The 26,491-nt window shown below is 43.8% G+C and overlaps 1 protein-coding gene across 9 annotated transcripts in view; it reads left to right on the top strand.

Annotated features, from left to right (window-relative positions):
• Positions 1-26,491, top strand: part of LOC121575844 (membrane-associated guanylate kinase, WW and PDZ domain-containing protein 1-like) — a 196,256-nt gene that overhangs the window by 118,431 nt on the left and 51,334 nt on the right. For 5 of the 9 annotated variants that reach the window (XM_045222938.1, XM_045222933.1, XM_045222935.1 and 2 more), the window contains exons 3-11: positions 17,212-17,331; positions 18,141-18,347; positions 18,898-18,939; positions 19,660-19,870; positions 20,161-20,243; positions 21,561-21,596; positions 24,368-24,425; positions 25,381-25,484; positions 26,336-26,455. In XM_045222938.1, coding sequence (XP_045078873.1) covers positions 17,212-17,331; positions 18,141-18,347; positions 18,898-18,939; positions 19,660-19,870; positions 20,161-20,243; positions 21,561-21,596; positions 24,368-24,425; positions 25,381-25,484; positions 26,336-26,455 — 981 coding nt within the window. The remainder of the gene's footprint in view (positions 1-17,211; positions 17,332-18,140; positions 18,348-18,897; positions 18,940-19,659; positions 19,871-20,160; positions 20,244-21,560; positions 21,597-24,367; positions 24,426-25,380; positions 25,485-26,335; positions 26,456-26,491) is intronic. The other 4 variants (XM_045222937.1, XM_045222940.1, XM_045222934.1 and 1 more) reach the window with 3 other exon arrangements.

Genomic DNA, 26,491 nt, shown 5'->3' with positions numbered 1-26,491 from the left:
CACACAACGATCTCCCCCCAGAGGGCTGCACAGCCCTGGGGTGAGAGGGAGGTCGTCCTCCTAGTTTGTCCAGTAAACACTGGAAGTCAGCGGAATTGCACTGAGACTCAGATTTTTCACTTAAAATGTATGCCAAACAAAAACCCTTGATTTCAAAGTTTAACAAACTAAACTACTTTTACACTGAACATTTTACAAAAACACCTTTACTGGAAGAACTGTGCAGATGCAAAGTTTGGTTACAGAATTTCGGTAAAATCTCCCTCAGTTTGTGTCCACGTTTTCCAAAAATTCTGTTAAATATCTGCTCCGAATTAAGATTAAACCAAATCTGCAGAAAGAATAAGGTCTCAGCTATGACATGACACATTGACTTTGAAAAAATCTATGTTGGTTATTGAACTACAGTAAGTGAAGTGGATTTACACCCGGTAACCGAATTGCGGTAACGGAATTTCATCATGGGTCCGTGATCTGTACTACATAGAAATGCATAATTATGGATACGTACAGTATGTCATTCTCTTCATGGTGATGTATCCTAAATAAGTACATAAAGGTATAAATATGCAATATCCTCCTTTTGCATACTTGGGTATTGTTCTACACACTGGCTATTATTTTAAAGAGCTCTGCCCCCAAACAAGACCAAATTTGGTTGGTCCGGATCAGACCAAATCTGAACCAATCATAGACATCTAGGTTTCATAAGTTTGGACATCAAAGTACAGCACAGTAGAGCTCAGTAGAGTACAGTATGGTACAGTATAGTTTAATACAGTAGAGTACAGTAGAGTATATTTCAGTACAGTACATTATAGTGTACTCAACTCTAGTGTGCTCTACTGTGTACTGTACTGAACTCTACTCTACAGTACAGTACTTAAGTTTCAGATGTTTTCGGAGATGGGCAGGGACACTGCTGTCCTAGCTTCCTGTAGGGGTGGGAGGGCCAAGAGACCTGAGGTGGCAGAACGGAGTGCTCGGGTTGGGATGTAAGGGTTTCAGCATAGCCTGAAGGTAGGGAGGGGCTATAGGTAAGCACTATGGTCTTGTAGTGGATGCGAGCTTCGACTGGAATACAGTGGAGTGTGCGAAGGAGCGGGGTGACATGAGAGAACCTGGGAAGGTTGAAAACCAGGTGGGCTGCAGTGTTCTGGATAAGTTGCAGGGGTTTGATGGCACAAGCGGCAAGTCCAGCCAACAGCGAGTTGCAGTAGTCCAGACGGGAGAGGACAAGTGCCTGGATTAGGACCTGCGCCGCTTGTACAATACTCTACTTTTCTTTACTGTACTGTACTGTGCTGTCCAAACTTGTGAACCCAGCTGTGTTTTGTGACTACTATGATTTCCTATTGTAGCCAATTCAATTGCAGAAATGTTGTTTTAGCGATTTCTTTCTGGAAATTCCGTTACCAATTTAATAATTCATAAACAAAATTGATATCAGTAAAAATACTATAACTAATTGATAGGTCTAACTTTACTTGTTACTTCTGTTAACTTTCATTATTCTCCCTCCTCATGAGGGAGAGAAATTAGAAAATATCTTAAAGATATGTGGGATTTTGCAGAAGTCTCTAAAACTAAACATGATATTAGTTGGCAGGTGTCTTAACTTCAACATTATTGTTTTTTGATGTATTTCTAATACCTTTTAAGATGTAAACTCAGGAAAAAATAAGAAACGTCCCTTTTTCAGGACCCTGTCTTTCAAAGATAATTCGTAAAAATCCAAATAACTTCACAGATCTTCATTGTAAAGGGTTTAAACAATGTTTCCCATGCTCAAAAAAATGTCAATGAACAATTAATGAACATGCACCTGTGGAACGGTCATTCAGACACTAACAGCTTACAGACGGTAGGCAATTAAGGTCACAGTCATGAAAACTTAGGACAATAAAGAGGCAAAACACCAAAAGAAAGATGTCCAGGGTCCCTGCTCATCTGCGTGAACGTGCCTTAGGCATGCTGCAAGGAGGCATGAGGACTGCAGATGTGGCCAGGGCAATAAATTGCAATGTCCGTACTGTGAGACGCCTAAGGCAATGCTACAGGAAGACAGGATGGACTGCTGATTGACCTCGCAGTGGCAGACCACGTGTAACAGCACCTGCACAGGATCGGTACATCCGAACATCACACCTGTTTGACAGGTACAGGATGGCAACAACAACTGCCCGAGTTACACCAGGAACGCACAATCCCTCCATCAGTGCTCAGACTGTCCGCAATAGGCTGAGACAGGCTGGACTGAGGGCTTGTAGGCTTGTTGTAAGGCAGGTCCTCACCAGACATCACCGGCAACAACGTCGCCTATGGGCACTAACCCACCGTCGCTGGACCAGACAGGACTGGCAAAAAGTGATCTTCACTGACGAGTCGCAGTTTTGTCTCACCAGGGGTGATGGTCGGATTCGCGTTTATCGTCGAAGGAATGAGCGTTACACCGAGGCCTGTACTCTGGAGCGGGATCGATTTGGAGGTGGAGGGTCCGTCATGGTCTGGGGTGGTGTGTCACAGCATCATCGGACTGAGCATCAACGCTGTGCGTTACAGGGAAGACATCCTCCTCCCTCATGTGGTACTCTTTCTGTAGGCTCATCCTGACATGACCCTCCAGCGTGACAATGCCACCAGCCATATTGCTCGTTCTGTGCGTGATTTCCTGCAAGACAGGAATGTCAGTGTTCTGCCATGGCCAGCGAAGAGCCCGACTCTCAATCCCATTGAGCACGTCTGGGACCTGTTGGATCGGAGGGTGAGGGCTAGGGCCATTCCCCCCAGGTGCCTTGGTGGAAGAGTGGGGTAACATCTCACAGCAAGAACTGGCAAATCTGGTGCAGTCCATGAGGAGGAGATGCACTGCAGTACTTAATGCAGCTGGTGGCCACACCAGATACTGACTGTTACTTTTGATTTTGACCCCCCCTTTGTTCAGGGACACATTATTCCATTTCTGTTAGTCAAATGTCTGTGGAACTTGTTTAGTTTATGTCTCAGTTGTTGAATCTTGTTATGTTCATACAAATATTTACACATGATAAGTTTGCTGAAAATAAACGCAGTTGACAGTGAGAGGAAGTTTCTTTTTTTGCTGAGTTTATATATGCCTTAATTCTATTTGACACCCAATTTGACATGCTCCTATGAAATTCACATGTTGGTGCTCATAGGTCCTTAAACATGGAAATGACCTTGTGTCATATGAGCTGAGCTTCCCACCAGCAGGCCACAGTAGCCTCACCACAGCTGTTCTGCTCTGGGTCCAGATAGGTAGGATACAGCCCAGACAAAACAAAATAATTTTGGCCGATGAAATGTAGGCTACAGTATGCAGCTAATTCTGGGGGGCATGACACACCATCATAGTTTTTACATTGAATATTTAAGGACATGGACATTGTAAACTAGGTTGTTAGCAATACATGCAACATTAAGTCATGGCCACCCTTTCCTTTGAAATATCTCTGAATCTCATTATCAAGGAGGAAGACATGCAGTCAATAATGTGATGGCGGAGTGTAGCTCACTGTCTCCGTTCTGTCGCAGTGAAGTCGGCCAAGAAGTCCAACTCTGTGTTGCCCTTGTGGGAAGGGCTGAATGTAGGTCGTAGCTGAAATCCAAGCACAGACTTTTGGGGGGTTATGTAGGTCTGGGGTGCTCTACTGCACTGGACAACGGAGCTGTAGAGAGGAAATAAACCGATTTTCACACACAGCTATTTTTAGAGTCTGGTTTGTGAGCAGCAGCGTGCCTCCACACCCTCCTTTTTCCTTTCTGATCTATTTTGGAACTGATGTTCAAAACGTGATTGATTTTAGAGCGGTGTGTGTTTGCCTCAGTGGTGCTGTCTCTGTCAGTGCAGGGAGAGGCAATTATTTTACCCTGGTTCTATATATTTCTGTCCTGAACCAAAAGCGGGTGATCTGAATGTAATCATCTCCTCGCCAGTCCTTCATCGGCCAAGGGAATGCATAGTGCTATGTAATTGAGTCAGAATCATTTCTGTCTTTTTGTCCTGCAATTTTGCACTCAAATCATATCTTACTGTCAGGTCCTAGCCTCACAAATGTCAGTGTTGAAAAGATCTGAGTCAATTGTGCCAGCCGAAGAGAGAGCAGAGGCTCCCTAAAATAGTCTGTCATCAATTAAATATGCATGAGGCCCTTGGATTAGTCTGCCAGTGCAGCATTTCGGTGACAACCAAAAGGCAGAGGTTAGTTGACTTGAATACCCATCACTGAGGGCATTGGAGATATCCATTTAGTTGGACAAGGCACAAGATAAACTGTTTATTTTACATACAGCAAGGGAGGAGATTGTTCCACTCTATACAGCACACATTCCCACCTTTTGATTAATTCCCAGAGCCAGAGGTGGGCTGGAAGCCTCCATTGTTTAGTGCTTTGAAGGTAGAGAGGACTGTTTACAGGAGGCTGCTGGGTTGGTTCTGTGTACTCACTCTCCTGTTGTTTCCTGCAGCACTGAGGGACACAACTAGAGGGACAAAGAAATAAAGGGTTTCCTGTGAACACGCTCTCGGGCCAGGGTGGATCACTAATGAGATTGTAAGGCAGAAGGAGAGACCAGTCAGGCCTGTCCTAACTGAATCAACACCTCAGTCCTTCCCTCCCACTGTATCATACCACACCCCACCCCTGCCCACACTGTCATGCATGGGAAGGAGGCCCAGAGGAGAAGGGTCAATCTGAGACAGGGACCAGGTGGGAGTGGGAGTGGAACTATGGTCAATGATGGTGAGAAGGATAGACACACAGGGTTGAATGTGATGGTTAGCAGTTCATTGGAGATGACAGGGATAAGACTGTAGACAGTAGATAATTGATTGTCTCCGAGGTAGCTAGCTTAGGTTACAGTGACTCTAAAGGTCATCGTGACTGTGGTGAACGGTGGTGGTTATGTATCGATTGTGGTTAAGGTATCACGTTGATGTCACCCCCCTTATAGCATCCAGCTCACAACAACAAGAGTGATGTTTGCATGCCAAGCCAGGCCAGGGGATGACGTATTGTTTGTGATTGTAGAGGAAACATTACCACTGTATGGGGGGGTGATAACAGGTTAATGAGGCTAGCTGTGACATGGTCAGGGATGATTGTGGACTAGCTGTAATGTTGCTGACAGTCACATGGGGTTGTGGTTTAGGTCACTGGCTATGGGGATGATTAGGCCAGACTAGGACACTCATGCTGAACAGCAGAGAGATTTACATTTTTTTTTACATTTAAGTCATTTAGCAGACGCTCTTATCCAGAGCGACATACAAATTGGTGCATTCAACTTAGGATAGCCAGTGGGACAACCACCCTTTTTTTTTTTTTTTTTTTTTGCTGGGGTGTAGAAGGATTACTGTTATACTATTCCAGGTATTCCTTAAAGAGGTAGGGTTTCAAGTGTCTCCGGAAGGTGGTCAGTGACTCCGCTGTCCTGGCGTCGTGGGGGAGCTTGTTCCACCATTGGGGTGTAGGAGAACACCTCATTCACAGTGACAGAGGACACATCCAGGTGTGTGTGTGTCTGTGTCTATGTCTGTGTATTACTGGGGAGAGGTTGCTTTAGGTGATTGTTATTCCTTGTTTGGCCCAGAACCATGCCATTTGGTGGCCACACCCCCTCCCCCTTAGCAGTAGGCAAGCTACAGGTTTGTGTGTGTGTGTAGCTGCTGATTGCGATAAGTGTTTCCTCTGCTAACCTTTGAAGCATTACGGGCCTGTGTGTGTGTGCACCATGTTGTGCTCCTGTGTCCACCGGTGGCCCAGTCACCCCAGAGCAGCAGGGCATGTGCTGGGATGGAAGGATCACGAGAGGGAGGGAGGGAGAGCAGAGGATGGTTCACATGGGGTTACAAAGAGTTCATGCAGTTTCAAATATAACCGAAAAAATCTCCTTCAATTCAAAGGGCTTTATTGGCATAGGAAACATATTTTACATTGCCAAAGCAAGTGAAATAGATAATTTAAATAAACAATTACAAATGAACAGTAAACATTACACTCACAATAGTTTCAAAGGAATAGAGACATTTCAAATGTCATATTATGTCTATATACAGTGTTGTAACAATGTGCAAATAGTTAAAGTACAAAAGGGAAAATAAATAAACATAAATATGAGTTGTATTTACAATGGTGTTTGTTCTTCACTGGTTGCCCTTTTCTTGTGGCAACAAGTCACAAATATTGCTGCTGTGATGGCACACTGTGCTATTTCACCTAATAGATATGGGAGTTTATCAAAATTGGATTTGTTTTCGAATTCTTCGTGGGTCTGTGTAATCTGAGGGATGTATGTGTCTTTAATATGGTCATACATTTGGCAGGAGGTTAGGAAGTGCAGCTCAGTTTTCACCTCATTTTGTGGGCAGTGTGCACATAGCCGTCTTCTCTTGAGAGCCAGGTCTGCCTACGGCGGCCTCCCTCAATAGCAAGGATATGCTCACGTAGTCTGTACATAGTTAAAGCTTTCCTTAATTTTGGGTCAGTCAAAGTGGTCAGGTATTCTGCCGCTGTGTACTCTCAGTTTAGGGCCAAATAGCATTCCAGTTTGCTCTGTTTTTTATTTTTTTCCCAATGTGTCAAGTAATTTGGTTTTGTCTATTGTCTTTCACGCTCTCTCTCGCGAGATATGAAGGCTGATCTATGGTGTATCCCTAGTCATGTCCCTCAGATGTGGATAAAAGCTGATGGGCTCTGTCTGTGTTTTATAGACTGAAGAAAAGCAGACTCTTTTCCAGTTCTGTGAGGAAATCAAGTGCAGTGTATATGGAGTCTGTTAGGAGAGTGAAGCAGACCATAGTAGACTAGACCTGCTACTCTCCCTGAAGCCCTTCTCTCTCTGAGTCACAACGTACTGTAACATGTCTCCTCCTGTTTTCCTGTTCACTTCATCAGGGTTCTCTCTCCTCCTCACACACAAATCACCAGGTCAGACACCCCTCTTCCTCCTGGTCTCCATATTCACATTATTACATTAGAACTGCTGTATGAATGTGGTGGTGGTGTGCCTGCTTGGTTCTCTTCAGTTTTCTCACATTAATAATTTAGAATGCTGTTCATTGACTACAGCTCAGCCTTCAACACCATTAAGCTCGGGGCCCTGGGTCTGAACCCCGCCCTGTGCAACTGGGTCCTGGTCTTCCTGACGGGCCACCCCCAGGTGGTGATTGTAGGCAACAACACCTCCACAACGCTGATCCTCAACACAGGGGCCCCACAAGGGTGCTTGCTCAGCCCCCTCCTGTACTCCCTGTTCATTCATGACTGTGTGGCCACACACGTCTCCAACTCAATCATCAAGTTTGCAGATGACACAACAGTGGTAGGCCTGATTACCAACAACGATTAGACTACAGATAAGAGGTGAGGGAAAATAACCTCAACGCCAAACAAAACGAAGGAGCTGATCGTGGACTTCAGGAGACTGCAGAGGGAGCACGCCCCCATCCACATCGACGGGACCGCAGAGGAGAAGGTGAAAAGCTTCACTTCACTGACAATCTGAAATTGTCCACCCACACAGACAGTGTGGTGAAGAAGGCGCAACAGCGCCTCTTCATACTCAGGAGGCTGAAGAAATTTGGCTTGGCCCCTAAGACCTTCACAAACTTTTACAGATGCACCATTGAGAGCATCCTGTTGGGCTGCATCACCGCCTGGTATGGCAACTGCGCCTTCCGCAACCACAGGGCTCTCCAGAGGGTGGTGCGGTCTGCCCAACGCATCACCGGAGGCACACTGCCTACCCTCCAGGACATCTACAGGCCTGTTCACCCCGCTACCATCCAGAAGGCGAGGTCAGTAAATGTAAATGTAAATGTAAATGTCAGTACAGGTGCATCAAAGCTGGGACGGAGAGACTGAAATACAGCTTCTTTCTCAGCAGCCTACCCTGAACTTTAGTCACTTTCACTAGCCGGCTACCACCCGGTTACGCAACGCTGCACCTTAGAGGCTGCTGCCTGTGTACATCAAATTTAATTTGTCACATACACGTGTTTAGACATGGAACACTGGTCACTTTAATAATGGAACTATCCTATTTAACTATTGGTGTACATATACTATTATATCCTACGTATTCTTCAGATATACTACATATTATATCCATACTGTCCATAATGTATGTCTGTCTGTCTGTGTCTGTCTGTCTGTCTGTCTGTCTGTCTGTCTGTCTGTCTGTCTGTCTGTCTGTCTATTAATCTAATCTAATCTACACACAGTACCAGGTTTGGACACACCTACTCATTCAAGGGTTTTTCTTTATTTTTACTATTTTCTACATTGTAGAATAATAGTGAAGACATCAAAACTATGAAATAACACATATGGAATCATGTAGTAACCAAAAAAGTGTTAAACAAATCCAAATACATTTTATATTTGAGATTCTTCAAAGTAGTCACCCTTTATTTGTGGAATTTCTTTCCTTCTTAATGTGTTTGAGCCAATCAGTTGTGTTGTGATAAGGTAGAGGTGGTATACAGAAGATAGCTGGTAGTCCGCTGTAGCTCAGTTGGTAGAGCATGGCGCTTGCAACGCCAGGGTTGTGGGTTCGTTTCCCACGGGGGGCCAGTATGAAAATGTATGCACTCACTCACTGTAAGTCGCTCTGCTAAATGACTAAAATGTAAATGTAATAGCTGTATTTGGTAAAAGACCAAGTCCATATTATGGCAAGAACAGCTCAAATAAGCAAAGAGAAATGACAGTCCATCATTACTTTAAGACATGAAGGTCAGTCAATACGGAACATTTCAAGAACTTTGAAAGTTTCTTCAAGTGCAGTCACAAAAACCATCAAGCGCTATGATGAAACTGGCTCTTATGAGGACCGCTACAGGAATGGATGTCCCAGAGTTACTTCTGCTGCAGAGGATAAGTTCATTAGAGTTACCAGCCTCAGAAATTGCAGCCAAAATAAATGCTTCACAGAGTTCAAGTCACAGACACATCTCAACATCAACTGTTCAGAGGGGACTGTGTGAAACAGGCCTTCATGGTCAAATTGCTGCAAAGAAACCACTACTAAAGGACACCAATAAGAAGAAGAGACTTGCTTGAGCCAAGAAACACGAGCAATGGACATTAGACCGGTGGAAATCTGTCCTTTGGTCTGGAGTCCAAATTGGAGATTTTTGGTTCCAACCGCCGTGTCTTTGTCAGACGCGGTGTGGGTGAACGGATGATCTCCGCATGTGTATTTCCCACTGTAAAGCATGGAAGAGGAGGTGTTATGGTGTAGGGGTGCTTTTCTGGTGACACTGTCTGTGATTTATTTAAAATTCAAGGCACACTTAACCAGCGAGGCTACCACAGCATTCTGCAGTGATACGCCATCCTATCTAGTTTGGCTTAGTGGGACTATCATTTGTTTTTCAACAGGACAATGACCCAAAACACCTCTAGGCTGTGTAAGGGCTATTTCACCAAGAAGGAGAGTGATGGAGTGCTGCATCAGATGACCTGGCCTCCACAATCCCCCGACCTCAACCCAATTGAGATGGTTTGGTATGAGTCTGACGGCAGAGTGAAGGAAAAGCAGCCAACAAGTGCTCAGCATATATGGGAACTCCTTCAAGACGGTTGGAAAAGCATTCCAGATGAAGCTGGTTGAGAGAATGCCAAGAGTGTGCAAAGCTGTCATCAAGGCAAAGGGTGGCTATTTGAAGAATCTCAAATATAGAATATATTTTGATTTGTTTAACACTTTTTTTGGTTACTACATGATTCCATATGTGTTATTTCATAGTTTCGATGTCTTCACTATTATTCTACATTGTAGAAAATAGTAAAAATAATGAAAAACCTTTGAATGACTAGGTGTGTCCAAACTTTTGACTGGTACTGTATGTGTGTGTGTATATGTGTGTATATGTGTATATATATATATATATATATATATATATATATATATATATATATATATATATATATATATATATATATAATATATATACAGTGAGGGAAAAAAGTATTTGATCCCCTGCTGATTTTGTACGTTTGCCCACTGACAAAGAAATGATCAGTCTATAATTTTAATGGTAGGTTTATTTGAACAGTGAGAGACAGAATAACAACAAAAAAATGTTATAAATTGATTTTGCATTTTAATGATGGAAATAAGTATTTGATCCCTCTGCAAAACATGACTTAGTACTTGGTGGCAAAACCCTTGTTGGCAATCACAGAGGTCAGACGTTTCTTGTAGTTGGCCACCAGGTTTGCACACATCTCAGGAGGGATTTTGTCCCACTCCTCTTTGCAGATCTTCTCCAAGTCATTAAGGTTTCGAGGCTGACGTTTGGCAACTCGAACCTTCAGCTCCCTCCACAGATTTTCTATGGGATTAAGGTCTGGAGACTGGCTAGGCCACTCCAGGACCTTAATGTGCTTCTTCTTGAGCCACTCCTTTGTTGCCTTGACCGTGTGTTTTGGGTCATTGTCATGCTGGAACACCCATCCACAACCCATTTTCAATGCCCTGGCTGAGGGAAGGAGGTTCTCACCCAAGATTTGACGGTACATGGCCCCGTCCGTCGTCCCTTTGATGCGGTGAAGTTGTCCTGTCCCCTTAGCAGAAAAACACCCCCAAAGCATAATGTTTTCACCTCCATGTTTGACGGTGTGTATATGTGCTTTCTTGAGCAGGGGGACATTGCGGGCGCTGCAGGATTTCAGTCCTTCACGGCATAGTGTGTTACCAATTGTTTTCTTGGTAACTATGGTCCCAGCTGCCTTGAGATCATTGACAAGATCCTCCTGTGTAGTTCTGGGCTGATTCCTCACCGTTCTCATGATCATTACAACTCCACGAGGTGAGATCTTGCATGGAGCCCCAGGCCGAGGGAGATTGACAGTTATTTTGTGTTTCTTCCATTTGCGAATAATTTCACCAACTGTTGTCACCTTCTCACCAAGCTGCTGGGCGATGGTCTTGTAGCCCATTCCAGCCTTGTGTAGGTCTAAAATCTTGTCCCTGACATCCTTGGAGAGCTCTTTGGTCTTGGACATGGTGGAGAGTTTGGAATCTGATTGATTAATTGCATCTGTGGACAGGTGTCTTTTATACAGGCAACAAGCTGAGATTAGGAGCACTCCCTTTAAGAGTGTGCTCCTAATCTCAGCTTGTTACCTGTATAAAAGACACCTGGGAGCCAGAAATCTTTCTGATTGAGAGGGGGTCAAATACTTATTTCCCTCCTTAAAATGCAAATGAATTTATAAAAATTTTTTAACATGCGTTTTTCTGGATTTTTTTGTTGTTATTCTGTCTCTCACTGTTCAAATAAACCTACCATTAAAATTATAGACTGATCATTTCTTTGTCAGTGGGTAAATGTACAAAATCAGCAGGGGATCAAATACCTTTTTCCCTCACTGTATATATATACACACATATATAAATATATATATATATATATATATATATATATATATATACATACATACATACATACATACATACATACATACATACATGCATGCATGCATGCATGCATGCATACATACATACATACATACATACATACATACATACATACATACATACATACATACATACATACATACATACATACATACATACATACATACATACATACATACATACATACATACATACATACATACATACATACATACAGTTGAAGTCTGAAGTTTACATACACCTTAGCCAAATACATTTAAACACAATTCCTGACATTTAATCCTAGTAAAAATTCCCTGTCTTAGGTCAGTTAGGGTCACCACTTTATTTAAAAAATTTGAAATGTCAGAATAATAATAGAGAGAATGATTTATTTAAGCTTTTATTTCTTTCATCACATTCCCAGTGGGTCAGATGTTTACATACACTCAATTAGTATTTGGTAGCATTGCCTTTAAATTGTTTAACTTGGGTCAAACGTTTCGGGTAGCCTTCCACAAGCTTCCCACAATAAGTTGGGTGAATTAATCAGACCAGAGGACATTTATCCAAAAAGTACAATCTTTGTCCCCATGTGCAGTTGCAAACCGTAGTCTTTCTTTTTATGGCGGTTTTGGAGCAGTGGCTTCTTCCTTGCTGAGCGTGCTTTCAGGTTATGTCGATATAGGACTCGTTTTACTGTGGATATAGATACTTTTGTACCTGTTTCCTCCAGCATCTTCACAAGGTCCTTTGCTGTTGTTCTGGGATTGATTTGCACTTTTCGCACGTTCATCTCTAGGAGACAGAACGCGTCTCCTTCCTGAGCGGTATGACGGCTGCGTGGTCCCATGGTGTTTATACTTGCATACTATTGTTTGTACAAATGAACGTGGTACCTTCAGGCTTTTGGAAATTGCTCCCAAGGATGAACCAGACTTGTGGAGGTCTACAATTGTTTTGCTGAGGTCTTGGCTGAAGTATTTTGATTTTCCCATGATGTCAAGCAAAGAGGCACTGAGTTTGAAGGTAGGCCTTGAAATACATCCACAGGTATACCTCCAATTGACTCAAATTATGTCAATTAGCCTATCAGAAGCTTATAAACCCATGACATAATTTTCCTGAATTTTCCAAGTTGTTTAAAGGCACAGTCAACTTAGTGTATGTAAACTTCTGACCCACTGGAATTGTGATACAGTGAATTATAAGTGAAATAATCTTTTTGTAAACAATTGTTGGAAAAATTACTTGTGTCATGCACAATGTAGATGTCCTAACCGACTTGTCAAAACTTCAGTTTGTTAACAAGAAATTTGTGGAGTGGTTGAAAAACAAGTTTTAATTACTACAACTTACGTGTATGTAAACTTCCGACTTCAACTGTTCAAACATATTCTGGACTCTGATATTGCTCGTCCTAATATTTCTATATTTCTCAATTCCATTCTTTTACTTTTTAGATTTGTGTGTATTGTTGTTTATTGTTCGATATTACTGCACTGTTGTAGCTAGGAACAAAAGCATTTTTCTACATCCGTAATAACATCTGCTAAATATGTGTATGCGACCAATACCATTTGATTTAGGGTTTCTCACATGGGCTTGCTCTGTCATGCCTCTTTAGCCTTCCATTTTTCAGTGCCTTGAAGGGAAAATGGTATCAACTGCATTATAAGGAAATAAAGCCCTCAATGTCAGAGGAGACTGAGGCTGGCTTCTGAGTGATTCTGTTATTCCAGGGTTGTCCTTAGCAACAGAACAGAATGTCTCACTACACGCAATGCAATTACATTTTTATTTATGGATGGCCTAGGCCTGCAACATTCACTACCCTACTCCATACACACAAGGTTCATTAGTGTACATTGTTTGTGAGGAAATGTATGTCTACGTTATGGTTAACACAACATTCTAATGTTGTAGCATACACATAACTGTGCTACCATGCTAAATAGTTCATTATGAGTGGACAGCTACTCAGTATTTAAAGCCTTATCATCAATCAAGCTTTTACTGTTCTACTGATGCAATTACTGCACCGGCATATCTCAACAGTACCTCTAGGCATGAGTTAACGTTAGGCTAATGCTTGCATCTAATCTCAAAGGCTTTATTGTGTGTTGATGGGTGGATTATGCTAACTGTGTAACGGTTATTTCTGGGCTCTCTCTTGTGTTACACTGGGTTTGTGAGGTCAGGCTGGAACGGATGAGGGCTGTGCTATGGTTCTACTCATTAAATGGATACTCTGAGGAGCTATGAGAAGGACTCTCTCTTCCATAGCAGTCATCAATTGAGCTTTTGTATGGGACAGGGAATTCATTAACTCAATAGGAATGACAGTGTCCTAATCTGGCCGAGGCTGAGGGCTGAGAGGCTGGCTATTCTGGCCTGGAAATACTGATAATTTACATTTAGATTTTAGTCATTTAGTAGACGCTCTTATCCAGAGCGACTTACAGTTAGTGAGTGCATACATATTTTTTCATACTGGCCCCCCGTGGGAAACAAACCCACAACCCTGGCGTTGCACGGGGCCAGAGCAGACATCATAGCGGAGGGCATTTATATCCATATACTATCAGATGGATTGGAGCTATACAGTTTTTTGTTGTATTACTAAGTCTCTACAATACAATAGAGATAACCCTAGTCAGTAGCTTTCTATCTGCTGTGGTGGTTAGTGGGGATGGACATGGGAGGAGGCAGTTGGCTTTAGTCAGTCATGGTTAGGGGGTTAATGAGTTGTTAGGTGTGTGTAGTTGCTGTACCTGAGCTGTAGATGTGTGTGTGTGTGTGTGTGTGTGTGTGTGTGTGTGTGTGTGTGTGTGTGTGTGTGTGTGTGTGTGCATGTGTGTGTAAATGTGTAGATGTGTAGATGTGATAACAACCCACACTTCCTGTTTGTCTCCAAGGGGAGCCGTGTGATTGGTGGGATGAGTCAACAGCACTCTACTGAGTCTGCTTTTTTAGTAGAACACTCATCCTGGGGGAAGCCTCCACCAAGGTCAACACTCTACAGATTAGCTGTCTGCAATGGGAGGAGCTTCAAAGTTTCTCTGATAGAGTTCATGCTTTGTTTGAGGGTTTGTCTTGCGCATCAATTTCCCCTCACTAGAAGAAAGACAAGTTAGTTTGCACTGAGGGTAGAGGAGTTTTGAACAAAAGTGACCAGCCTGAGATTTAAAATCACAGATCGCAGCGATGTCGTACACAAGCTACGTCGTAAACAGAACACAATGCCATTAAGTCACATATCCTATGTAGCGGTGGCTACAGGGGAGATGATATTGAAGAAGTAATTGAGAATATGACAGTGGTGTGATGAGTGGGGACCAAGTGGCGCAGTGGTCTAAGGCACTGCATCGTAGTGCTAGAGGCGTCACTACAGACCCAGGTTCGATTCCGGGCTGTATCACAACCAGCCATGATCGGGAGCCCCATAGGGCAGCGCACAATTGGCCCAGCGTCTTCCGGATTAGGGGAGGGTTTGGCCGGGGTAGGCTGTCATTGTAAATAAGAATTTGTTCTTAACTGACTTGCGTAGTTAAATAAAAAAATAAAAAAATAAAAAGTGGCAGTGGTGTGTGTGAGTTATCGTCACATCTCTGAAATGGCCACTGCAGCGAGGAGCATATCCCAGCAACTCCTCCCAGCTCCCTGTGCTATTTTTACCAGCAGCCATATTCTCATCAGCTCATTGGAGTGATGGGGAAATGGAGGAGAGGAGGCAGTTGCTCTCATACTGAAGAGAAAGAGAACAAACAGGAGAGATTGGTTACCAATCCATTGCTTAAGGGGAAGGAGCTGCAGCCTCGTGGACAGCCATCTTTGTAAAGACACCACAGTGTACTAAAGCAAAAGTGTACTAAAGCAACATGTAGAGTCGACCGATATATTTGTCTTGAAAATATAATAAGCGTATGTATTTTAATTAATCCACCATGACAAAGCATTACCTCAAACCTTATTGGGTTGAGCAGAATATCTTAGTAGGAATAGTAGTATGTTAACTGCATATTTTTGGTAATGGAGAGTGGAAGGCAGAAACAGAGAGATGCAGAGAAGGAACAATATAAGAGCGAGATAGTGGGCGAGAGATGAGTTTGACTGGCTCTGCCATCCTGTCATCAATTAACATGGCAGTGTTACATAATCTCGTCACCAACGTACCATAGAGCTGTTTAATACTGACTACACCAACTGGCCCGCTGTCAGGAGCCATTAACATGTAGCACGCACGTGAGAGCCGTTGACAGCCATGATCACATACATCTCTATGTGATATGTCACCATTTCTTGTTATTTTGGATTATGTGTGCAAAACTGTGTACACGACCAATAAACTTTGATTTGATCTCTACACACACACACACACACACACACACACACACACTCTCCCCACACACACTCTCCCCACACAGTAGTGTTATTCAGACTCAGAGGGTTTCTACAGCACCTCATAATGAATGCATAAATAAACAAGACTCATCTTTAACTTGTTGTCCTCCAATTTAAGTGGTCATTGTCACTGTTCAATGAATTATTTTGTCACTATGTGTCATGCTTGAATGATGACACTAACCAGGTTTCCATAAGTCGAGGTTGCTGAGGGGATGACGGCTCATAATACTGGCTGGAAAGTAGCTAATGGAATGACATCATATACACCATGTTTGATGTATTTGATACCATTCCACTGATTCTGCTACAGTTATTACCACAAGCCCGTTCGCCCCAATTAAGGTGCTACCAACCTCCTGTGGTTTCCATCCAACCTTTTTATGCCAGTAAAGTACATGTTGGATAAAAAATGTCACAACAGGCCTGATGGAAACAGCACATTCGTCAGTAAACTTTCCAAATGTCGACAAAACAAATGATTCTAGACAAGGTGGGATCTTTTTGTGTCTGTAAAATTAATTATAGGAGAAATGGCGGTGGAAATGCTTTTATTTGCAAATATTGATATAATAACCATCATGTCAACTTAAACGTGGAGTCACACGAAGATATGTTGGAAACCATGCAGTTTATTAGGCTACAGATGAAATAAGTTATGATGAACTTCACAGGGTGGTGAATGCAGGGGTGCAATGCGGGACATGTCCCCCCACTTCTAAAACCAAAGTTGTGCCCCTGGGTGAAAGTACACGGTGATGAGCTTGATGCTCCTTTCAATAAGTATTTAGGGTCTTATGTCTGGTGACATGATGATCGATGCTTGGCTGCCGTTTGAATTTTTTTAATAATCTTGCACTTTTGTCCACAATAATCTGTAGACTATAACCGCACTGTATCTGCAAGTTGTTGGCTAGAGCGCACGTAGGCAATACCAGAGTGGGCACATTCTCTATATACGCAACATTCAGTAGAGTTGAAAATGCAATGGAAACACATTTAACTTGTATTTTTTATTCAGTCCATGGGAATTTAACTTCCAAAGTTATTTTTATGTGCATTACGTCATTATGCACATCCGTTTTTCCACAACAAGTCAATTTGATGGAAACATATCTCTGATGGAAAAATTTACATATTGTTTTTATTTCGGATTGTAGAATATTCGCATGAAAATCTGTTGTCAATTGGATGGAAACCTAACTACTGACTGTTTAAACATGCTTTATCTTGGAGCATATATCTGGGTTAATCTCACTCCAATTTTAGCCACATTTTCTGTGTGGAAGGCTAAATCAATATTGGCCATACCATCAGCTAACATTGTCTTATCTTCCTGGTTGACTGACCTGTTCCACTCTCTGATTGGCTCCTCAGGTACAACCCGCCCCCCACGTGACGGAGAGGTCCCTGGAATAGATTATAACTTCCTGCCTGTGGAGGACTTTCTGGCGCTGGAGCAGAGTGGGACCCTTCTGGAAATAGGAGCATATGAAGGTAACAATCTGCAGCAATGCTCAGTCACTCAGTGTCCCGAGTCTGAGTGTGTCACTAACTAGGGGCCCTCAGAAGTGAACCAACATGTAGAAGTATTTGTAAGTTGCTCTGGATAAGAGCGTCTGCTAAATGACGTAAATGTAAATGTAAATTTAAGTAAACCACCCATGTCATCAGTTGAATGCTGGACAACTTGTTTACTTTGGTATTTACTGTATGTGGGTGTAGTGTGCTGTATATCTCTGGAGGTGAGTGTACTAGGTGTTTTTTTATTAAACAGGCTTCTGCATTTAGTACAGTAATGACTACAAGGGACCATTCACAGCCTATGTGTATAAACCCGTTCCCACAGGCTAAAGTCATCATTACCCTGGCATTATGTTCGGTGTGAAAGGGGTCGAAGCCGTGAGAGAGGGGAAGGTGTCTGCCATTGTTCGCACGTAACTTCCAGTGTTGTGTATATTTTAATAGCAAAGAATCGCAGTCAACACCTGTGGAGCATTACACATGTCATGCAGAAATACCATTCATTCACATGCACATTTAATGAAGTGGCTGTTCCGTCCCTGTAGCTTGGTCAGTGGGCCCAGACAATGCTCCACTCTCCCAGAGAAAACAAACAGCGTCCTCACTTCCTCCAATAGAATGCACTAGACTACAAATCCCCAAAGAAACTCTATGGTCATGCCTTCTTAGCCCCCTCATCTGCATACAAAGACTCTGTGATTATACCCCCCTCTTCTCCCGCCTTCCTCTTTCCCCCCTCCCTTCTTTTTTTCTAAACATGCTAATATCCCCCTGTTGCCTAGGTAACTATTATGGAACACCCAAGCCGCCGAGGCAGCCCCCTAGTGGGAAAGTGATTACCAGTGATGCTTTGCAAGACAGCCTCCCGGGCTCCCAGCACTCCACTCCCCGACGCACCAAGTCCTACAATGATATGCAAAATGCTGGAATAGTGCCTGTAGACCTGGAGGAGGACGAGGAACTCCCAGAGATGAACAGTAGCTTAACAGGTAAGAGAGAGAGGGGAGAGAGAGAGGGAAGGACTGGTAGAGAGTGGGTGAGGGAAAAGGAGAGTGGGAGGAAGACGGGGTAGGGGAGAGGGGGTGGGAGGGAGGTACTGCTGTGCTATGGGAAAGGGTGCAGGATACAAGTGGTCCTTTGTGTGGTGAGTGGTTAGTTGGTTGTTCAGTCTACGTCCGCCACTGTCTATCTGAGAGTAGAAAAAATAGTGCCACCTGGCTGCGATAGCAGGAAGCAGAATGTGCAGCTTTCATGTTTGAAACCAGGATGGTGGCTTTCTGTCTGTTTCTGTCTGAATTAGGTTGTTAATGGTCACTAATATAGCATGATTTGACGTGTGCTGTTTTAGAGAATGAATATGTATCTGCTCAGTGCACTTGTAGAGGCGTGTTGTAGAAGTGTTTTATTTTTTGTTCTTTGTGTGTGTGTGTGTGTGTGTGTGTGTGTGTGTGTGTGTGTGTGTGTGTGTGTGTGTGTGTTCTTGATATCAGTTTTCATCTAACATCTCACTGTTTTCTCTTGTTTTTGTATTTGCAATAGATAATAAATATTTTTCTAGAAATACTAGACTCGTGAACACAGGTTGGTCTACATGTATGAGCCACGTATTGCTGTTTTTTACATGTTGTGATTGCTGTTTGGTGACTGTGTTGTGTTTGGTAATGTTCCATATTTTTCATATGAGAGTATTATGTGAGTACTTCACTACATTGTTCGTTTTGAAATGCAAGAAAGCAATTTTTTATGTGTTGGAATATCAGCGCTTTTAAACAAATCTATTCCCCTCTCCTGGTGTAACCTACTTAGATTTGTGATTGGGTCATATTAACTGACCCTTACTCTTCAGCAATGTAGCATGACTCAGGTCTGAAAATATTGGTAGTGATGTGGGTTTGATTTCAGATTGGACCAAGAGTAGTTTATTTGTTACCAGTATTTTTATTTCTCTGTAAGAGGAGAGGCAGCCTAGCCAGATGCCAGGGGTGTGAATGTGTGAACAGGATTTGATGACCTCAGAGAGAACAGGAAGAGAGGTGGGGGCACTAATCTAATCATCACTCTCCCCAAGAGGTCAGATCAGGGGCCTCGCTCAGTCAGCCACAACAGTAGTCAAGTGTTTGCCAAGTGTGTGTGTTTGTGAAAGAGAGAGAGATTCCTTTACCTCTAAACTACTAGGCTACATACAGTATCAGACTGGTCGGACAGATATGAGGCCACCAAACTATAGTGTCATTACCTCAGAATGTGTGTGTGCATTTTGTTTACACACGTTTTCCTCTACCGGCCGCCATCCCCCCACAGGAGACTCGAGTGAACCCGACGAGCACCCCTACGCCCCGCGTGAGAACGCCCCGTCCTACGGTGTGAACAACACATTGTCATCCACCACGGAGGGCTCTCAGCAGACACACACACACCTCAGCCATCCTCCCACAGAAGAGGACCCCCTGGGACCTCTAACAGACAACTGGGAGATGGCCTACACCGAGAACGGAGAGCTCTACTTTATAGAGTACGTACCCTATAACATATTCTACACCCCATAACACATCATGTAACATAGGCTTCATGGGCCTATACCCAACATCCATAATAGTATTTAAATTAGAATCTTCTCAAGAAAATATTGTGCCACTTTCTACCTTTGATACTTGCCTTTAACATTGAGTCTGATTACTTCACAGTGTGTATCATATTTAGCCATGGAAGTGAGGATGTTTTTCAGACAGTGAGTGTTTGTTGACTTCCCAGTCAGAACAATGTGTCTGTCTGTCTGACTCTGTCATGTGCGTCTATCTATAGCCACAACACAAAAACTACTTCCTGGATCGACCCACGCTGCCTGGACAAACCTCCCAAACCTCTGGAAGAATGTGAAGACGATGGTACGTCCAACACAGGCTCTGGTGTGTGTGTGTGTGTGTGTGTGTGTGTGTGTGTGAAATCAGATAATTGTCTGTCAGATCAGTTGTTCTATGAGTGGCCTGCAGATGGCATACTTGAGCCACCGTAGTGTGAGATGAGATGAGACGCAGTAATATTATTTTCTCTTGTGTGTTGCCTGCCTGCGCTCACGTCTGAGCAAGATGCCCCGGCAGCCTGAAGGACTGACTGGGTTATTTGCATCATCTAGCATCAATAAAATATGTACCTTGAACTGCAGAGGAGCGCCCGCCCACCCACACAAAACATTAGCATTTCATCTGCCTCTCTCTCCCCTCCTCTCCCTCCCCACCTCTCTCTCCCGTCCTCTCTCTCCCCACCTCTCTCTCCCCACCCCTCTCTTCCCTCCTCTCTCTTCCCTCCTCTCTCTACCCTCCTCTCTCTCCCCACCTCTCTCTCCCCTCCTTCTGTCCCCACCTCTCTCTCCCCACCTCTCTTCCTTCCTCTCTCTCCCCGCCTCTCTCTTCCCTCCTCTCTCTCCCCACATCTCTCTCTCCTCCTCTCTCTCCCCACCTCTCTCTCCCCACCTCTCTCTCCCCACCTCTCTCTTCCCTCCTCTCTCTTCCCTCCTCTCTCTTCCCTCCTCTCTCTCCCCACCTCTCTCTCCTCTACCATGTGTCCTCTCCATGTGTTCTGTGGTACTTTTGTTGATGAGATGGCTCCTATTAGTTCTGTCCTCTCAAGCCGCTGCAAGAGGACACATTGGATAGATGGAGAGATTATTCATATTGTCAAGCATATGGTGCATGAACTATAATTCATATTTAGTGGCAGCTGTTTTCACCCGCCCCAACCTAAAATGGTCGGTATTACAATATGTCTGTCTCTATGGTATGACACATTTATTTCACATTAATGTACCTATTGATTTCTGGAGCTGGTTTTTCGAGAGGTTTAGTAAGTATGAAAGAGTGCCACCCAATGGCGAAGTAGAAAGTGTGTTTAACATTATGGTACAGACCGTGGCTAATATAAAGATATTACATGTATTGGCATGATGCATGTAGGGATTTTATTATAGGTTGGGTTCACACCTTACAAACCATTCCAGACACATTATGTTTTTAACAGTGTATGGAGCCAAATGTTGCTGCTCTCTTCACTTGCTTGGGGCTTGGAATCAAAATCAATCTCTAACCCTCTGGTGCTCTCTCTCTTTCTCTCCCCTGCTCTCTCTACTTTTTTCCCCCCTGTCTCTCCACCCACCACCCTTGGTCCTCCACTCTCTCTCCTGGTCTGCTGTCTTTCTCCTGGAGAAGAAGGGGTACACACAGAAGAGCTGGACAGTGAGCTAGGTAGGCCTCTCTCTTTTCTCCCCTCTCCCCTGCTGTGTCCTCTGGGAAACTGCTTCAGTGACAATGTCACCCTGGCTTATTACAGTTTATAACATCTCTCCCTTTCTGCCTAGAGGGTGTAAACATTATAATCAAATGGTTAATAATATATTGTAATATATTGTCTGTGTGTGCGTGCATGTATGTGTGTGCGTGTTTGCAGGCTTGTGTCTGCTGAGTGGGCAGTTCTTACAGGGTTAACCCACACACCCGGCGAGCCAGCATGCCGTAACAAAGAGAGAACCATTCACGAGAGGCACATTGACCTGATGATCATTTCTTAATGGGCCTCTCGTCAAATGGACCTCTCACTCTCAAGCCCCATCATTCCATCCACTGTGGCTCATATTATAACCGGGCTAGCAAAGAGCACTTTACCCACCACTGTCTGCTGGTGCATCAGTCTCTGGAGTCAGATGGAGGCTTTAAACAGCCATGGCTCTGAGGTGGGCTCAGAAAACTACTGCTCTCTATTCTATTTCAATGGGGAATACATGGGTGAATAGTCACAATCCTCCAATGTCATTAGTATTTGAGAATTTCTGTTCTTGCCTATTAATCAGAGATTGATTTTAGATCTGAGAAACCAGGAGTGTGCAATACCAGGTCAATCAGTGATATCAATTGATCAATTAATTGCTAGGGAGACATAAAACACCCCTGCACCCCTGGGTTAAGGTTAGGTCTGAGGTAAGTGAGGGTGAGCTGATCCTAGACCAGTGTTAAGCCTCTGAGAAGGTATCCTCCATGTTGTGAACAGCAGCCAGGGTAGGAGCAGCCATTGTTAATACCACAGCTCAGATTGGATGAACACAGTCAATAGGTATCGATTGTGAAATCCGATACATGGAGAAAAAGGCAATTACTCCAGTAGTGTATAGGACAGCAGACGTATGGCCCCTGTAGTGCAGCCCCTCGCTCAGGAGAAATCAAAAAGTCAGGAAGACAGAATGAGATGCAAACAATTTAATCGGCAATTTGTCACCTGAGTCCCCCTGGAGCTGGAGTGTGCATGGGAGTCGTCAGGGGAGCGTGGAAAGGGGAAGCTCTTTTTGATAAGTGTCAGATTCATCCCACTACACCCACTCAGTATCAGCAAGGCCAGTAGTGACGTGATGGCTCTGGCGCCCAGCAATAATAACACACAGGCAGGATCTCCTTTAGAAATACCGCCATTGGTGGATGGGAGGGGTGGATGGGATGGGACGGACGGAGGGAGGGATGGATGGATGGAGGGAGGGGTGGTGGGGTGGGGTGGGATGGCAGGGAGGGAGGGAGGGAGGGAGGGAGGGAGGGAGGGAGGGAGGGAGGGAGGGATGGGTGGGTGGAGGGGAGGGGGAGGGGATGGGATGGGTAGGTAGGTAGGTAGGTAGGTAGGTAGGGAGGGAGGGAGGGATGGGTGGAAGGATGGGAGGGATGGATGGGTGGATGGATGTATGGGTGGGGGAATGAGGGGTTGGGGTTGTTGTACTGTTTTTCTTTCTGTTCTCATATCTGAAAATCCAATCATAAAGTACATAAAAAAAAAGAAATACAACCACTCTGGTGTGAAATACAGAGTGATTCTAATTTACAGTGAGTGAGGTGCTACTGGCTCAAAGTATAATGTTCCCCTTCAGAACATCTGACAATATTAAAGCCTAGTCCTTGTATTGTGAATGTTCCAAACATAACACAACACCCCCTTTATTCCTTGCCGTCACTCTCGCAGCTTAACAGCTTGACTCCAAATCCTCTAAAGCTGGTGGAGGTCATGTGTACACCACTCATCAGAGGTAATAGGCTGAAGCTAAAGACATGCAGGACGGATACTGTACAGCAGAGTAGTCAGTCACACACAAATCTGTTAGTAACCAATTACAGCACTCTGACGTTTCCCTATAGCCATTAGTACAGTAGCTAGCTAGCTCCATCTCTGCTATTCTAATCACACTGCTCTGTATGGAGAGGTAATGAGTTGCTCTGCCATACTGAGACATACTGAGACTGTATCAATGTAGCAGACTTTACAGCATATGACTAATGCATGTCTCTATCTAATCAGTCCTGATTTAGTTAGTCTCATTTTATGGCAGTGTTGTCAGGCCATTTATGGCATTCATTCTCAGCATCGATGTCATGGAAGATATACATGCGTGTGTCCCTGCTTACACACATCTAAAAATAAAAACATTCTCTCACACAACTCATCATTAATGAATAAAGACATGATCAAGTGAATGATCAAGTTGGTGAAGTTCTACAATGCCATGTGACAAAGACAGTGATAAACCAATCAAGGACAACATTGAATACCATTATATACACACCACACCTACATCAGGGATTGTACATCAGATCCATACTTTTTTTTCATACTGCCATGAAAAAAATGAAAAAATATATTCACCGTGATGTATTTAAACCACACATTTTTAAACCAAAATTGACATTTAGACCACCACACACATATACCACCAGCTCCTCTTCTCCATCTGAGCATCTGGTGTTGATCATGATTGGTCAAATCCCCCTGTAGTGTCTTTATCTGATGTGTTAAATGTCAGTAGTGTCCTGCCAGGAGCCAATAGCCAGGTCCAGACAGCCTCTGGAGAGCCTATGTAGTCCTGTTCACTCCCCGGTGACTGACAGGCTGTGTGTGGTAGGAAAAGGTATTCACTGACCTTCTGTATGAACACTGAACACCATCTCTAACTACCTGCCGTTTCCTCCTCCCTCTACCTCTCTTCCAGAGCTGCCAACAGGCTGGGAGAAAATAGATGATCCAGTCTACGGGGTTTACTATGTGGAGTAAGTAGTGACACACACATATCTCTGTCGCATTTCGCATGACCTCACTGTACTGTACATTCACAATGCATTTAACACTGAGCAGTGGCCCAGAACATTGCAAAACAACGTCAAATGCAGTACAAATGCAGGCTGTTATTTTGGTCTCTACTGTTTTTGGGGAATATAGGTCATTTTGTTGCCGTCATGATGGTTTAGAAACGGGGTTTCTCAACCAGTGGGAGACCCTTGGGGCTGTGCATTAATAGCAATACATTCATATGTTTTGATGTTGTTCAAAGTAATACCTTAGAGGCAGAGGCCGAGTTTTGTTCACTGAATTTTTTCAATATATATTATTCCTATTGTTTCCTGTTTAATGCATAATTAAATAATGTTTCCATACTGTTTGAAGTGTATGTGTACTGCTCTTTTAATTCCTTGTCAGGTTGTGGTATGACGTGGTTGTGGTGGTGGTGTTAACCTCCTGAAGCAGTGCTCCTCAGTGATTGTGTGATGCTGTTGATATTCAGGCCTCGTCGTCTCTGTCTCCTCTGATCCACCAGAGCACTGTCTGTACCAGACTTGACTTCCGTGACTTAAGGCCCTGGCTCCTGGAGCATAGGCCACCAGAGACGTTGTCTATCTGTGTGTTGTGTTCACTCCTTCATCACTGCCTCTCTGTATCTCAATCTTTCTCTTTCTTTGTCCCTTCCTCTCCATCCTTTGGCTTTCTTCTATTTTTTTCTCTCTCTCTCTCTCTCTCTCTCTCTCTCTCTCTCTCTCTCTCTCTCTCTCTCTCTCTCTCTCTCTCTCTCTCTCTCTCTCTCTCTCTCTCTCTCTCTCTATCTCTCTCCTTTCCTGTTATTACCCCCCTTGTTCTTACTTACTCTCTACTTTTCTCTATCCCTCTCCCTTCCTGTCTCATTCTCCTCATTTCTCCTATTTTCCCTCCCTCTCTTCCTCCCTCTCTCAGTCACATCAACAGGAAGACCCAGTATGAGAACCCTATACTGGAGGCTAAGCGGCTGAAGCAGCTCGAGCAACAGCAGCCACCAGAAGGTGAGCGCTACATCCGAGGTTCGTTTCCAGCCCCGCCGGGCGTCATTCTTTTCTTTCTCCATGTCTGTGATCGTGCTTATCTGTCTCTTTGTCCTGCTGCTCTGCTCTACTCTGCTTGTGGCGCTTTATCATTTGCTATCGAGAAACCATAAAGGCATACCTATGATTTATTTTTATGGCCTTGAAGAGAGGTCTTTTTGGTTTAATTTGGCAATGTTTTAAGTGTCACTGATTCTCTCTCCGAAGGATTTGTGCTTATATGAATAATTTTGGAAGTGTGCAGTTCTAGGTAAGTTTGGGCTTGACAATTATACATTGACGAGTCTGTTACAGCATTGTAAATGTATCCCTATATTTCTATTCTTTCTGGGTCTTGCTCTCCCAGTGAAAAGTATTTCAGGACAGGTGCTTTAAGTCTGAGTGTGTCCTGAGTTTACCTCTCTTTAGTTTATATGTAGGATGTCCTCCAGATTTTCTCTAGACATGCAGGTCACACCACTAGGGACCAGCCTATTGATCCCCCTTCTGCAGACTCAGCTAAATGTGCTTCTGACTTGATTACTTGCTGCCTTTTCCTCATTTAAGCTCAATATCTCTTTACGCTCAATATCTGTGAAGACTTTTACTCTTTCATTGATTGAATCTTGATACTGAGAATATCAATGAAGACTTAAGCCTCTGATACATTACACAGTGAGGCTGCCATTTAGATCTGTCAGAGATTGGATTACATGGTATTACTTTCATCGGCAGCCATTGTGGCTCAATGCAGTACAGTAGTTTCCTAGCCACCCATTGTGGTGAACCATAAGGAATCAGTGTAACTGTACAGGCACCAGAGACAGGAAGTATGCCCTTTGCTGTTCCAGAATGGATAGAGGACGCCACCCTGGCTGGTGCCCCCCTGGCCAGCTATACCGCTAACCACCAGGAGACCTACAGGGACCCCCAGGCCGGACCCCCACTGCCGCCCCTCATCGGTCCCAAACGTAAGTCCTGGTCTGGTTAATATCCTAGTTTTATGA

Source organism: Coregonus clupeaformis, chromosome 10, assembly GCF_020615455.1.
Source record: "Coregonus clupeaformis isolate EN_2021a chromosome 10, ASM2061545v1, whole genome shotgun sequence".
In the NCBI taxonomy this organism is placed as follows: Eukaryota; Metazoa; Chordata; class Actinopteri; order Salmoniformes; family Salmonidae; genus Coregonus; species Coregonus clupeaformis.
This window is presented reverse-complemented; position numbering and strand designations above follow the sequence as displayed.